This window comes from Anguilla rostrata, chromosome 1 (genome assembly GCF_018555375.3).
Source record: "Anguilla rostrata isolate EN2019 chromosome 1, ASM1855537v3, whole genome shotgun sequence".
Lineage (NCBI taxonomy): Eukaryota > Metazoa > Chordata > Actinopteri > Anguilliformes > Anguillidae > Anguilla > Anguilla rostrata.
This window is the reverse complement of record NC_057933.1, coordinates 5,179,332-5,192,941: the sequence shown is the minus strand read 5'-3', so window position 1 is coordinate 5,192,941 and position 13,610 is coordinate 5,179,332. Positions and strand designations below refer to the sequence as shown.

General features: G+C 52.7%; 1 protein-coding gene across 2 annotated transcripts in view; it reads left to right on the top strand.

The window, feature by feature from the left end:
• kif6 (kinesin family member 6) overlaps positions 1-13,610 on the top strand; it is a 92,360-nt gene that overhangs the window by 52,879 nt on the left and 25,871 nt on the right. For both annotated transcript variants that reach the window (XM_064302045.1, XM_064302124.1), the window contains exons 14-15: positions 6,910-7,012; positions 7,823-7,878. In XM_064302045.1, coding sequence (XP_064158115.1) covers positions 6,910-7,012; positions 7,823-7,878 — 159 coding nt within the window. The remainder of the gene's footprint in view (positions 1-6,909; positions 7,013-7,822; positions 7,879-13,610) is intronic.

The window sequence follows — 13,610 nt, the reverse complement described above, 5'->3', positions numbered from 1 at the left end:
ACTTTTTCAGACCAGGCTTCATAAAGTGAATATTTATTACGTAGTTACGTTGCATCTACTGGTTAATTACAGAGAAAGTAACGTGGAATCGGTTTTTGAGCTCGACTTTAATTACGCCAACCGCAATCTGGGCAGACATTATGCAGTGGCTATTCTAAGAATACCTCTCGTCTCCATGACGATGAATCGGTGTTCTAGAACGACTTGCAGAACAGTTTCCCTCGGTGCTTGTATTGTGATGAGCATTCGATAGGTTTGTAAGAACAGGAATGACCAGCAGAAATGGTGTTTAGTAATATAAACTGCTACTATAAAGCGAGGCATTTTCAGCTGTCTTGTCGGAATGTGCGATATTTAAAATGATAAATGAAGGACTACATTCAGATGAGGAGTCACTGTTGCTTCCTGCTTCCGTCGGCTCAGACAAGGCATGGTAAATGGTAAATGGACTGCATTTATATAGCGCTTTTATCCAAAGCGATTTACAATTGATGCCTCTCATTCGCCAGAGCAGTTAGGGGTTAGGTGTCTTGCTCAAGGACACTTCGACACACCCAGGGCGGGGTTTGAACGGGCAACCCTCCGACTGCCAGACAATCGGTCTTACCTCCTGAGCTATGTCGCCCCTCCTAAGGCCCATCCTGGCAACTGCACAGGGGGTTGGCTTGCATTCTGTCCCGCTCCCTTACTGGAGTTAACTTGGGCTTATCTCAAATCTTTCATAGCTCTTCTTTTTTCCTCTTCCAGGCCTTCGTAGAATGTTTCGCCGGATGTCAGTGGTCTGGGCCGGAGCCGTTGCCAGGGTTACTCAGACTCTTAATGCCGTGCTCAGTGAGACGTGCGCCTGTTTGTATCTGCAGCGTTTCACTGCAGGAAATGGCAATGGGCGGTTAGGGTTGCCAGATTGTGGGAAGCCTCACCGCAGGCCGTATCTGACCCACGTGAGGCTGTCAGAAGAAGGGCCTCATCAGGCTCGGGACGGGGTTGGCGTTCTGAGACGGGATATTTTTCGGGGGGGGGCGGACGCGGTCGAACCCGATCCCGCGGCTGAAGGAGCCCCGCGGCGCACGGACCGTTCCTCACACGCGCTTCCAGGACGACGGCGCTTTTGAGGTGTCTGCAAGTAGGCAATAAATTGGGGAACAGCGTGCCGTCGGAAACCCCCGCCGGACCGCCGTAGTGGGATCCCCCCTTTTCGTTTTCCTCTCTCCTGTTTTTAAAAATGTTTTTATTCATTTGTGTTTTTTCGGTGAATCAAATCAAAGCTCGTCCTGCCGCTCGTCGGTCATCTCTCCAACAAGATCACCCCTCATCTGCCGTACTCCCCCCACCCCCACCCCCCACTGTCACTACTCTCTGTATTGTGTGTGTATGTGTGTGTGAGACAGAGAGAGAGTGTGTGTGTGTGTGTGTGAGAATGTGTGTGTGTGTGTGTGTATGTGTGTGTGAGACAGAGAATGTGTGTGTATGTGTGTCTATGGGTGTGTGCCTGTGAGAGTACAGTGTGTGTGTGAGAGAGAATGTGTGTGTATGTGTGTGTGTGTGCGTGTGAGAGTACAGTATGTCTGTGTGTGAGAGTGTGTGTGTGTGTTATTTTTCCCCTGTGTGTAATTTGTGATTTGTTTATAGTCTCTGGGGCCAGATGTGGGCGGGGCCACAGGGCCGGGTCCAGGCTGGGGGGGCAGGGGGGGGGACTCTGTGCTTCTGACAGACGGCGCAGGCCTGGGGCCTGTGTGACTCAGGAGCTAACGCTGCGCGCAGCGGCTAACAGAACCGACGGGTCTCTGTCACGCCATCCCGCCGCTGTCGCAGATTTAGGGCAGAGCCCGGGAGATCCAGACGCCTGCCTCACGCAAGAACACCGCACCAGTCACGTGTTGGGTGCAGCGCGCTGGAACTCCCACACACACGCACATACTTACGTACATACAGTGCATGCGTTACATTTTAGGCATTTAGCAGATGTTTCTTTTTTCCCCCAGAGTGACTTACGCAGGTTACATTTTAACACACGTTCTGTGTACAAAACTCATTTTACTGACGCAGTTCAGGTCAAGCGCCTTTTCCTCAAGTGTACAGCGACAGCACCCCAGCTGTTAATCAAACCCCCCCCGTTGCAGTTCCATAACCATTATTCTGCATACTGTACATTCTGTATGTACATACATTTTGCACTCTCTGTCACTCAATCACTCACCCACTCACGCACACACACACACACACACACACTCACTCACTCACTCACGCATACACTCTCACACTCTCACTCACTCGCACACCAACTCACTCACTCACTCACACACACACACACACACACACACACACTCTCACTCACTCACACACACTCATACACTCACTCTTTCACTAATACACTCTCTCACTCATACACTCACTTCTCTTGTTACTCACACTGCTTCTTTGTGACAGGGGGAGGAGGGATAAGATACTGTATTCTGTCTTTCTTTCTGCCACACGAGAGATCACGTTCTTGCCCCTGTGATTCTGTCCTGCTCTTTCGCTCTCCCCCTCTTCCCTCTCTTTGACATCAGACGGCACTTTGTGCCTGTAGTGGCTGCAGGCTACCCACAATCCCTCAGCAGAGGTCAGAGTTCAGCCCATCACGAGGGGGGGTGCGGTTTGTGAGAGAGTGAGAGAGTGAGTGTCGGGGTCCAGACTAAACAGGCTGGTGATGAAGCTGCTGCACGTGCTAACGGGCTCTGCGTTTCCTCTCCGAAAATGTGTCTTCAGACCTGCAGCCAAAGCCTGTGTGTGTGTGTGTGTGCGTGTATGTGTGTGTGTGTCTGAGTGTGTGAGTGTGAGAGTGAGAGAAGCACAAGAATCTGCAGAACAATGCCTCTGTCAGGGGTCTGATGCTGACACCATTACTTTCACACGCGACCCCTCTGTAAACATGACCATATAAGGGCGGCCGCTGGTACAGCAGTCCTGCTGTGTAAGAGGGGGAATGTGTCGGTGTTTATGTATGGCTGTGATATGAGACCCTCGCCTGACACTCAGAAACTCTCCCTTTTTGCACTCTCCGTTTTTTTTTTATTTATTTTTTTTGCCGTTGCCGAGACGATGAACAGACCCTTGTCAGAAAGAGCCGTCGGGCGGCGTTCTGGGCGGGTAACGTGAGACTTATTTCCCACAATCCCGTGTGCTTTCTTTGGCTGCCGAAAGCGGAGTTCTCTACCTGACACAGGTGACACCGGCACGCCTCGTCGACCGCAACCACGGTAACGGTCATTTCTGTGACACGCTGCGCTGTCACAGGATCCAGACCAGAGTTAGGCCCAAGTCACCTTTCCTCTTAGCGGTCAGCTAATGGACTTTAATGCCTTTGGGCACTGGAGCGGTGTTCTGGATGTTCACCAGAGACATTATTTTTAATATGCTTCTCGCAGGCGTTTTCTGGAAGCCTTTGGATGCGGTTGACACACAGGGGGTGAGGCCAGGGCCTCTGAAGGCCTGTTTGCCTTGCAGTGTTTGCTGCGGTTAAACTCCGGCCTGTCATGGCCGCCGCACTCAGAACTGTGCCCAGAATGCTTTGTGGTGTAGTTTTTCTTGGGCGGCCGCTGTAAAGGTAAATATTTAGATGCCGTTGAGGAGGAGAACAGAGAGTCCTGGACGCTGATGGGCAGCTGACAAACGAGCGGTTTAGATTTGGGGCGCGGGGGAGAAGGGGGGAGGTTTAACCACAGTTACTGTGCCAGTACATGGTGACTCCTCGAAAGCCTCAGAGGGTTCTATTTGTACTGCACAGTTTATGCAAGGCAGTGGAGCTGTCAATCAAGGGCATCAAATGGACTGCATTTACATAGCGCTTTTATCCAAAGCGCTTTACAATTGATGCCTCTCATTCGCCAGAGCAGTTAGGGGTTGGGTGTCTTGCTCAAGGACACTTCGACATGCCCAGGGCGGGGTTTGAACCGGCAACCCTCCGACTGCCAGACAATCGGTCTTACCTCCTGAGCTATGTCGCCCCTATGTCGCATCAGCTCTGAGAAGCTGAGGAGGCTGGGAGAGGTACAGGACAGGGAGAGAGGGGCAGCCCAAAAAACGGAGCACTGTCCCAGCTAGCAAACGGTCCTCTTCCCAACGCCACGTTCTCCAGCCCGTGCTCACTTTGAAGCCCCAGCTGTGCGGAGCAGATGAGAGAAGCCTCCCTTTGAAGTGTGGCTCTCAACCCTGGCCGCTGCGCTAGACTTGATGGGGGAGGAGCGGCCTGTCTGACCCAGCATTCTGTCTGACCCAGCGGCCTGTCTATCTGACCCTGCGGTCTGGTAGCCTGATTTTATTAGCTCGCTGGGCCGCGCTCAAACAAAGCTACGTTCTCTACGGCGTGCTCACTGACCGCATCGCCAGGTCACCGATCAGTCGGGGATTCATCTGAGGCACAGTGACTCACGAGTCAGGGATTCGATTTAAGAAACAGTGACTCACACCAGAGGGGAGGGTTAAAAATAGATACGATTCAAACGGTCAGACGTCTCCTCAGAATATCCCCCCAAAATACGCATCTGTAAACACTCTGCGCTGTAAAAAAAAAAAATAGGTAAACAAATAAATGAATGAATAATGCCAGAGTTATGTTGGACACTGTTGCCTATTTGTCGGGCCCTTCTCCTGTGATGTGCTCAGACAGAACCAGGGCAGAACTCGGGCTGATCTGAGATAATATATTATATTATTATTATTATTATTATGCCGGGTTGGCTCTGCTGGGGACTGGGTCCAGGGTGATCCAGCGCCATAGGGGGTATGGTGAGGGGCCTGCACATGACGCTCTCCTGAAACTATGCGCAGACTCCCGGTCGCGTCTCGCTCGCTGTGGTCACCCAGACCAGCGTAGCGTGGCAAACCGAACGCAGAGCGGGCGTTAAGCATGCCGTGTCTCCAGCAGCAGGCGCTGTGGAGTTTTAGGGAGCCCAGCGCCCCGGGATGGGGGTGGGGGGGGGGGATTTCTCACAGAGTCCGGAGACAGAAGTGGGCCGTACGTCAGAGAAAACCGCAAAACGCACCAGAGCACAGCTGTGCCTTTCAGTGCATTGTGGGTAATCGCCGGTAATACACACATACACGTAGGCCACATTTGGCCAACGGGCCCGTTGAAGCCGTTTGGAGGAACGTAGAGGGTGAGGGGGCAGGAGGAATGGGGTTAATTAGGAATGAACTCGTAGAGGTCTGTCTGGACTCCCCAGTGCAGTTGTGAGCCCTGTCAGAACACCGCTGGTTTTCCCACAGTGCACTGGTGATGACAGGTTCACTGCCACTTTGACTCGCCTTGCTTGAGTTGCTTGTAAACTTTCTGCAGTTTATACGACAGCGGTTTTCTCCCATTAAGGTCGTTACGGTTTCTGGTTGCTAGGTGCTGACACGTGCTTCCAATGGTCGTGAAGATCTCAGACGCTAATATGAAGCTTGCGGTGGGTGTGGTCATGCGGAGCACTAAACGTGTCATAATGCGAAGGGCGGGGGTCTCTAACCAAAGACTCACCAGATATTCAGCTTCATTTTCTTAACATTGGAAAGTCTTGCCTGAAACTGAAAAATTCCTGTTTGATACATTTTCTAGAAAATTCACTACAGAGAGTGACCAAGGATAATACTGTAACGGGTGGTCTATACCTGTGATCCTCAATCCTGGTCTTGGACAGCCACTGGGTCTGCTGTGTTTGTGTTTTCGCCTTAGAGGAATAGTTTTGGGAAGTTCACTTTTTGGCTGCCATACCCATAGACGATAAGATTGATACCAATTTGAATCTTATTGTCCAGCTATGAGCTAACATCCATCTGCAGGCATTCATTGAAGTAGCACAGTTAGCATACAGCCCATAGGTATTGTCTAATATTTTTGTGCTGGATGCACAGAGATGAAATTGGTATGCATTTTATCGTCTAACTCTGAGTGAGCAAATTTTACCAAAAAGTTTGACTATTGCTTTAAGATCAGGAACCGACTCTGACCCAAGAAACCAGATGACCTGAGTTAGCTGTGTAATTGACTGCTTTAAACTGATCAACTTCTGTGCTGCTCAAGTGCTGAGTGACAAAAAAGCTCCAGCAGACCCTGTGGCTCTCCTGACCAGGATTGAGGACCACTGTTCTGATAATATAGCACCAGAAACTCCTGTTACCAGCAGAAATCTAGGAGGAAAGGTGGAGTTGAGTATCTGGTTTGCCTGTGGTATCTGTGGTCTATGTCTGGAGTAGCTGTGTGGAAACACTGATGCTGTCATGGCAACACCACACTCATTATGTCCTATCTGAAGAATTAATTAAAAAATGCAAATAATTACCAGGCTTTGCGTGACAAATAACTGAGTCAACAAACAAACAAGGGAACAAACTGGTATTTTTATGAGACAGCCATGCCTCCTGTCTCACCCCCGTCTGTCCACCATACCCCACACGCCCATTCACTGATTAATGGAGGACGCTTTGTCCGCGAAGATAATGAAGCGTCTGCTGATGTGATCCCAATCTGAACAGCCGGCCGTGTTCTGTGCGCTATTATTTTGTTTTATTTTAAATATTGCTGATGATTAAAGCATGCTGGGCCTGTTGGGAGCAACGGGTTGGTAGCCGTGGAGACGTGGGGTGGGGTGGCGCACGTTTTTGGGCTCGGTTCCAGCGTTCCCATCTGCGTGGCAGACCCGTGCCCGCGCCGTCTGGAGCGGGACGGCCCAGGATGCCGTTCCCCCCCCCGCTGACTCAGGGGGCCGACGGCCCGAGGAGCGGGGGGTTCCCACGGGGGGAACGCAGCGGCGCAAATCCCGCTGATGCTGAGGGTCTGTTTCCGTGGCGATGCGCGGGCCGACCCGCTCCCCGCGCTCACTGCACCCCGTCCTGCGGTTCGGTCTGACCCCCCTGACCCCCCCCCCCGGCGCTCCTCTCTCCCCTCAGGCCCCGAGCTCTCAGCGGGACGCCAGGAGGCGTTTGACATTTTTAGGAAGGAGCACGAGGACTGCCTGGTCGTCGAGGACAACAAGGTGCTGCTCAAACAGAGGTCAGTGCTGGGGGTTTACCCGGAGTGTCCCTCTCTGAAGAGAGTGGCCTTTCACAGGGCAGTGTGTTAAACGTTTACGGTGGGCGTCAAGTGCCTGTGTTCAGTGACTGTTCAGTGAGTGTCCTGTTAAGGGCCAGTGTTAGGGGTATAGAGTGAGTATGGTGTTCAGGTAGAGCTTAGTGTTGAGTGTTCAGTGAGTGTTTTTCATAAGGGTCAGTGCTAGGGGATTATACCGAGGGTCCCGCTCTAAAGTGAGTGACAGGGCCGTGTGCTAAAGATCTACAGTGGGTGTCCTGTTCAGGTCACTGTTAAGAGTATAGTTTGAGTGTCCTGTTAAGGGTCAGTCTTCAGTGAGTGTTCTCTCAAGTGCCAGTGTTCAGTGAGTATTCTGTTAAGGGTCAGTGTTAGGGTTATAGAGTGAGTTTGGTGTTCAGGCAGAGCTTAGTGTTTCGGGTGTTAGGGGTATAGTATATGATTATTGAGGGCATCTCACCTGTGTCTCTGCGTTTTCTCTTTATTCAGAGAGCTAGCGCATGCACTCAGCCCCCGGGTCACTGTGAGAGGATAGCGTGTTGTGCGCTTGGTCTTTAGATTGTCTGGATGTCCCTTGCGCATTTTCGCAGATGGCCCTGTCTCTGGTTTATGTCTGTTTGACCGAGTCACTGTACACCCTGGCTTTCATCCCATAAGCTTTTCTCAGTGTTCCCCTGACGATCTACCATTGTCTCTCTTCCCTCTCTCTCCCCCTCTCCCTCTCTCTTCCCCTGTCTCTCTCTATCTCCCTCACCCCTCTTTCTCTCTCTCTCTCAGGTATGCTGAAGCGAAGGCGCTCGGGGAGCAGGTGAACGAGGCCAGAGGCCGAGTCAGTAAGTGCTTCACCGTTTCCTGTAAGCAGCCAATGAGCATCCAGCATACTGAGAACCCCGACCAATCTCGCTGGGGGACCCCCCTATCGCAGGAAGAGGAATCCTGATATCTCGATACCTCTGCCCACCTGCAGCAGAGGGCTGGTGTGCTCTTTCACACACACACACACACACACTCAGGGCCTGCTCCACACACCTGGAGGACAGGGAGGAGCGTGATTATCTTTCAGTTAGAGCCAAAGCCAGAGCTCTGTTAGAGATCTGCCCCGCAGGGCTACACTACGGGCATCAGAGTGCTGGTGTGCTCTTTCACACACACACACACGCACACACACACACACACACACACCTGGAGGACAGGGAGCAGCGTGATTATCTTTCAGTTAGAGCCAAAGCCAGAGCTCTGTTAGAGATCTGCCCCGCAGGGCTACACTACGAGCAGCAGAGTGCTCGATAATGCTGCTGTAAAAAGTCTTGTTCAGAAAAAAAGTCACAGATAGCTCTTAACTTTAGTGCAGCAGAGCAGTTCTTGGGTGAGTCATGGACAGGTCGAGGCACACTCTGAGGAAGTAGTGTGTGTGTGTGTGTGTGTGTCTAAAATGGAATGATCACTCAGGACATGCAGTGAACAGCAAGCAGGCATCTGTCAGTCCCGTCTCTCCCTCGTTTCCAAAACAGTGAGTAAATAACAGAAAGCTAATGAAGAACAGGCTCCGCTCCCCTTCTGTGTTTTTTACCCTGCCGAATCCCAGAGACTCCTCCCCCTGCCGGTCCCGCCGCCACTAACGAACGGGTCCGCGCCGGGTGAACCCCCCCCCCCCCCCCCAGAGCGGGCCGCGGAACCAGCCGTCAGCACATTCCGGGCCCCCGGTCCCAGCACAGGAGGGTCTGTTTTCCAGGCTGCTGCTGCTTTCCGGGCCCCCCCCCGCGTGTTTTTCCGGCCCGGACTGGCGCCTTTGTTTTACAAGCGTTCCGTTAGCGAGCTGGCGTTCCGTTACTGATCTCGTCCTGCTCTCTCTCTCTCTGCGTCACGTCCCTGACAGGTAGGCCTCCGCTGCCAGGCGCCTGGGGTTGAGGAGCCTTCTGCGGTCAGAAATACCGCCAACCCTTCCCCCTGACCCCCCCCCCCCCCACCCACCCCTACCACCACCCCTATCTGAGCCTGCTTTCACACTGCAGTTCTCTGGTGCTGAAGCCTGTCCTGCTTTCAGAGGGGGGAGGGGGTATTATTTATGGGAGTTTCATTTATTCATGTTCCTGGGACTCACAGGTGCCTCCTCAGGTGACTTTGAGGTGCCTGTCGATGTCGCTGAGGTGTCTCGACGGTTTGACTCGATTCTGCCGTCTGAAGGCTCGTCCGAGCAGGAGCCCGTTGAGACTGCTCCCCTACGGACGCCCACGCCGTTCAGCAGCGTGCCGCAGCGGTCGAGGAACCTCCCAGGGGCGGAGGGAGAGAGCGTTTATTGAGCGCGCGTGTATCCCATCATCCCCTGCTCATGTTAGAATGCTGTTACGGTGTTTACGCAGCAGCGGCGGTTTCACTTCCGCAGCGCGAGTCGCGCGTCTCCCGCGAACCCGGCGAACCGGGACGCCCACGACAAGACCAGCGCTAACGAGCCGCGGTCTGCGGCTTCCTCTTCTCTCTTTCTCTCTTTCTCTCCGTCTCCCTCCCTCCTTCCTTCCTTCCTGCTTTGTCTAATCAGCACTTTTCAGGGCGGTGTTTCATAAACAATTTTTGTTTGTTGACAGCGCTGTTAGTTTTAGCACCGCCCTCTGCCTCCGAATGCGATCACAGGGTTTGCTACATCCTGATTGGCTCGGTACGATACTGGTTTCCCATAATTCCTTGTCCTGGGACGTCTGCAGCTTCGTTATTGGAGGGAGAACTGAGTGGTGATGGGAAACTGGCTGCTTCGTAGAGATCCTCTCTCTCAAAGCCAGGGAGAGCTCATGCTTCAGTGACACGTTTGCTCACTTCGTTATTTTACAGACCCTTTTTGTTTTTTGGATCTCGTTACGGTAGCGTTCTCAGTCCAGGGAGGAAATCCCTCAGAAGAAGCCTTCGGTCCAGCTGCTCTATTTGTGTTAATAAAGTCTTCAGTGGAAGCAGGTTGTCTCTAAGCCTCGTTGGTTGAAGCACAGGTTTTGTATCAATGTAGTTAAATGTGAGGTTTAAACACAACTTGCTATTTTTTAAAGGCAGAGAATGTTAAGAACGCAATTAAAATGGTCTGTTTTGGGTTTTGAGCCCAGTGTTCCGCTGGGCAGAAACCAGAATCGGCTCTGTTCATAATCAGTAGATACTCAGCGGGTTTGAACACTTGTTTACCGCTCAAACCCTCAGATTTACGGATGAGGGACCCGTTTGTTTGCTGCGCAGTTTTCGAGGAAAAGCCTCACCGCCGTCGCGTGTATCTAAAGCACATCAGCGTGCGGCTGTGAGTGATGGATGAGGATAATGTTTGTGCGGTGTCTGGAGTGCGGAGGCTCTGATTGCCGTCCTGGGCATTCGCCGGGCAGCAGAGGATAATGGGAAAACGCGGCGTGTAGCTGTTGGCCGCGGGTTTGGCCTGAGCGGTCCTAATTAGTCATCGCCGTGCCGACGCGTCAGAGGTGTGTCGTAGGGTAACCTGAGCCTCCCTCGTCACCGTTAGAACTGCGTACGGCGCCCCGGGGGGCTTTTTGCGGCCTGTCAGCGGAGTTTCACAGAGAATTATGGGAGAGGTCACCGGGGAGACAGATAGTACAAACCTCTGCCACGCACCCCCCCCTCTCACCCCGTAAAGCCTCCCTTCCCAGAAGCCCCCTGCACGGCGGCTGTTGTTCTTGGTGAGCGCGCGTGCTTTGGAATTTCGTCGCGCTGGACGGCGTGCGTTCCAAGCGGCTCTCAGAAGTGGAGGGACGGGTGTATTTGTCAGAGCGCGCGTGATGTATGGGCTGAGGTGGCGCTATGGAAACAAGCGCCCCCCCCTCCCCCCCCGATCTCCTTTCCAGATGTGTCCCGGTATTTACGTCCCCGTGTAACGCCACGGCATCTGTTAACCTCTTCGCCCTCCACCCCCCCCCCCCCACCACCACACCACCACCCCACCTCCCCCCATTGCCCGGAAACAATGGCGTATCCGGGAGGTGGCCACTGGTAACAGAACGAAGTGGCGGAGCGCTGGCAGAGAACAACCAATAGCCTCGCTTCGGTGCCCTAGTCCCCCCATACGCCTTGCACTCCGCACCCCTGTCGGCACCCCAAGACGTAGCAGACGGTTGTAAACACCTCTTGGGGGTCCCGTGTGCGATTTCGCTTGAGTGCGGCGTGTTGTTGCTAGCGGTGCGTTGTTGCTAGCGTATTGGCGGTACCCCCCCCCCCCCCCCCCCCCCCCCCACGGGTCAGGGAAGCGTCTGTTCGAAGGGAGCGCGGCGCTCCTGGCCAACCCACCAACCCAAAACCGCCAAATCAACACCGCGGAACGCTCTGGCCCTACGACCACGGCCGTTATTGGTGTTCGTGTGCTCTCGCCTGAGGCCTTCCGCTCGACCCCGCGCGGCGGGACGGCGTGGCTGCCGCCAACGTTCGCCCGGCGACTGGCACGGCTCCGCCCCCGCCGCGGTGCCCGAGATCGGCGCAGTCGCCGTGATCGCTCACCCGCGAATCCTCCCGCCCCGCCTGACGCAAGCCGGCTCACGCCACGGCACGGTGAAGCCGCCGTTTCCTGGCGGGGGGGTAAACGCCGCCCCCTCCCCCCCCCGCTGCTGGCATTTCCTTTGGCCCCCCCCCCGAAGGTAAAATCCCGGGACGGGGGCGCGGGGGGGCCTGGGACTCGCTGCCGAACGCAGACGGCCGTTAAAAACGTCCCCCTCTCGGGGAGTTCTCGGGGGGAGAATGTCGCTCCGACGTTGGCTGGACTTCGCGAAAAGTTATGTGTGTCTACGTATGATAAAATACATCATTCAGAGCACGTGTACTGTGTGTGCTTTAATGTCTGCGCTGATATACGGTCTCACTTACAAAAATATTTCACTTATTTCCACTGGCCATTTTATGCGTGTTTTGCGTTACATAAAACTTGCATATCATGCATTTTTTAGTTTTACAGCGCATACTGATCTATAGAAACGCAGCGATACTTCATATATCGTCATGTATTTATAGGGAGTATATCTGTGCATTGTTTATATTTCTAATTAGCTTTTGGTGCAGCGATTTGACCTTCTGGCTGTGTCCCTATGCACTTGAACAGGGCTATATATGCATATTGATATCTTATCAAAGCAAATGCTACCATCGCCCCCTTGTGCCATCTCAGCAATCATATTACTGTGGATGATTAGCAATTTAACTTTTACGTGTTTTTTTTAATTTATGAGATCTCACCCTTTCCAGAGGTCATGTGTGCAGGTGGTCTTGGTAGAGTGCTGTAGTTTTCGTGTTAAGCTCACTGTTCTGATTTTATTCACCGGATGTCTTTACGCTATTGGGAGTATTAATGTGTAACTCTTTATTATTCTGCCATCATCACTGGTCAGGTGATTGATGTCTTACGGTTCAATGTCCAAAGCGTGAGGTTGGAAACCCGCCCTGTGGTAGACTGGCTTATTAACCTTTTATTCACCTCAATATACTGGACCTCTGTCCTGTTTCAGCTGCAGAGAGCCAGTACTCCTTCTAATGCACACACACACACACACACACACAGAGCTCTGTCTCTCTCTCCCACACACACACACAAACACACACGCATAAGCACACACACAAACACACGCCAGAATTGTGAAAACAGCGATTCGTCGGTTCATACGGCAGTCCGTGACTGACTGACCTATGAGATGAGTGCACTGTACTGAGCGCAGTGCATTATGGGTAGAAGGAGCCTGTCGGTGACGTGCCAGCGAAACGTCGGCAGGGGAAACGCGTGCCTCCTGGTTGGCGACGGCGCTGAGCTCACGTGCGCTGGGGGGTTGTTTATTAACGCACGCGTTGATCAGTCTGCTCTCCATTACGCTGCACTCTTATTCACGCGCCGCGCTGGAGGAAGAGGATTCCTGGAGACCCGAGGAATTTCACTCGCTCTGGAAAGAGCCCTCCGGTGCGGAATTAGTCAAGATGTCGACCGCTGTTATTTTTTTATCTTGCATTGTAAAAAAAAACAGTCGTGGTACGTGCAGACCCCTGTCCAGACTGTACAGTATGTCAGCGGGGAATAATGGTGTCTGAAAGGTCTGCATGTGCTTTCACTTCCTAACTGGACCCAGAAATGGCTGTGGTGGCTGCGACTGTAATGAAGGAAGGTTTGGCGTTCTGAGCCACGGTCGTCATACCCCAGTACTGAACCCCTGCTTGTTGCCATGGCCACTGCTGCTGTTTGGGACGGGACGGTTTAGTTTAACGCGTTCTGAACATTTCTGGGAATTTTGCGAACATTTCTGGGTCGTTCTCCGACTTCAGGAAGTTGGTTGAATTTTCTTCCAGATTAAAAAAATTTTTTAAGCGAGAGAGAGATTGAGTTACCTTCTCTTCTCAAATCCAGGATGTTCACAGATTTGAAATGGTTTATGTAATGTTATGGAGCTGTTGAGAGAACGTTGCCAGTTGGAATTGAACTCTTCGCCTGTTCACGACCTTCTGAAGAATGGAGACTGTGAAGATTATGTGCAGGCCTAGAGGAAACAGTTCCAGTCAGTTTAAGGAGGAATGCTCTGGCGTTCTGTATGTGTCATACATCTGTCTGCACTGGTAT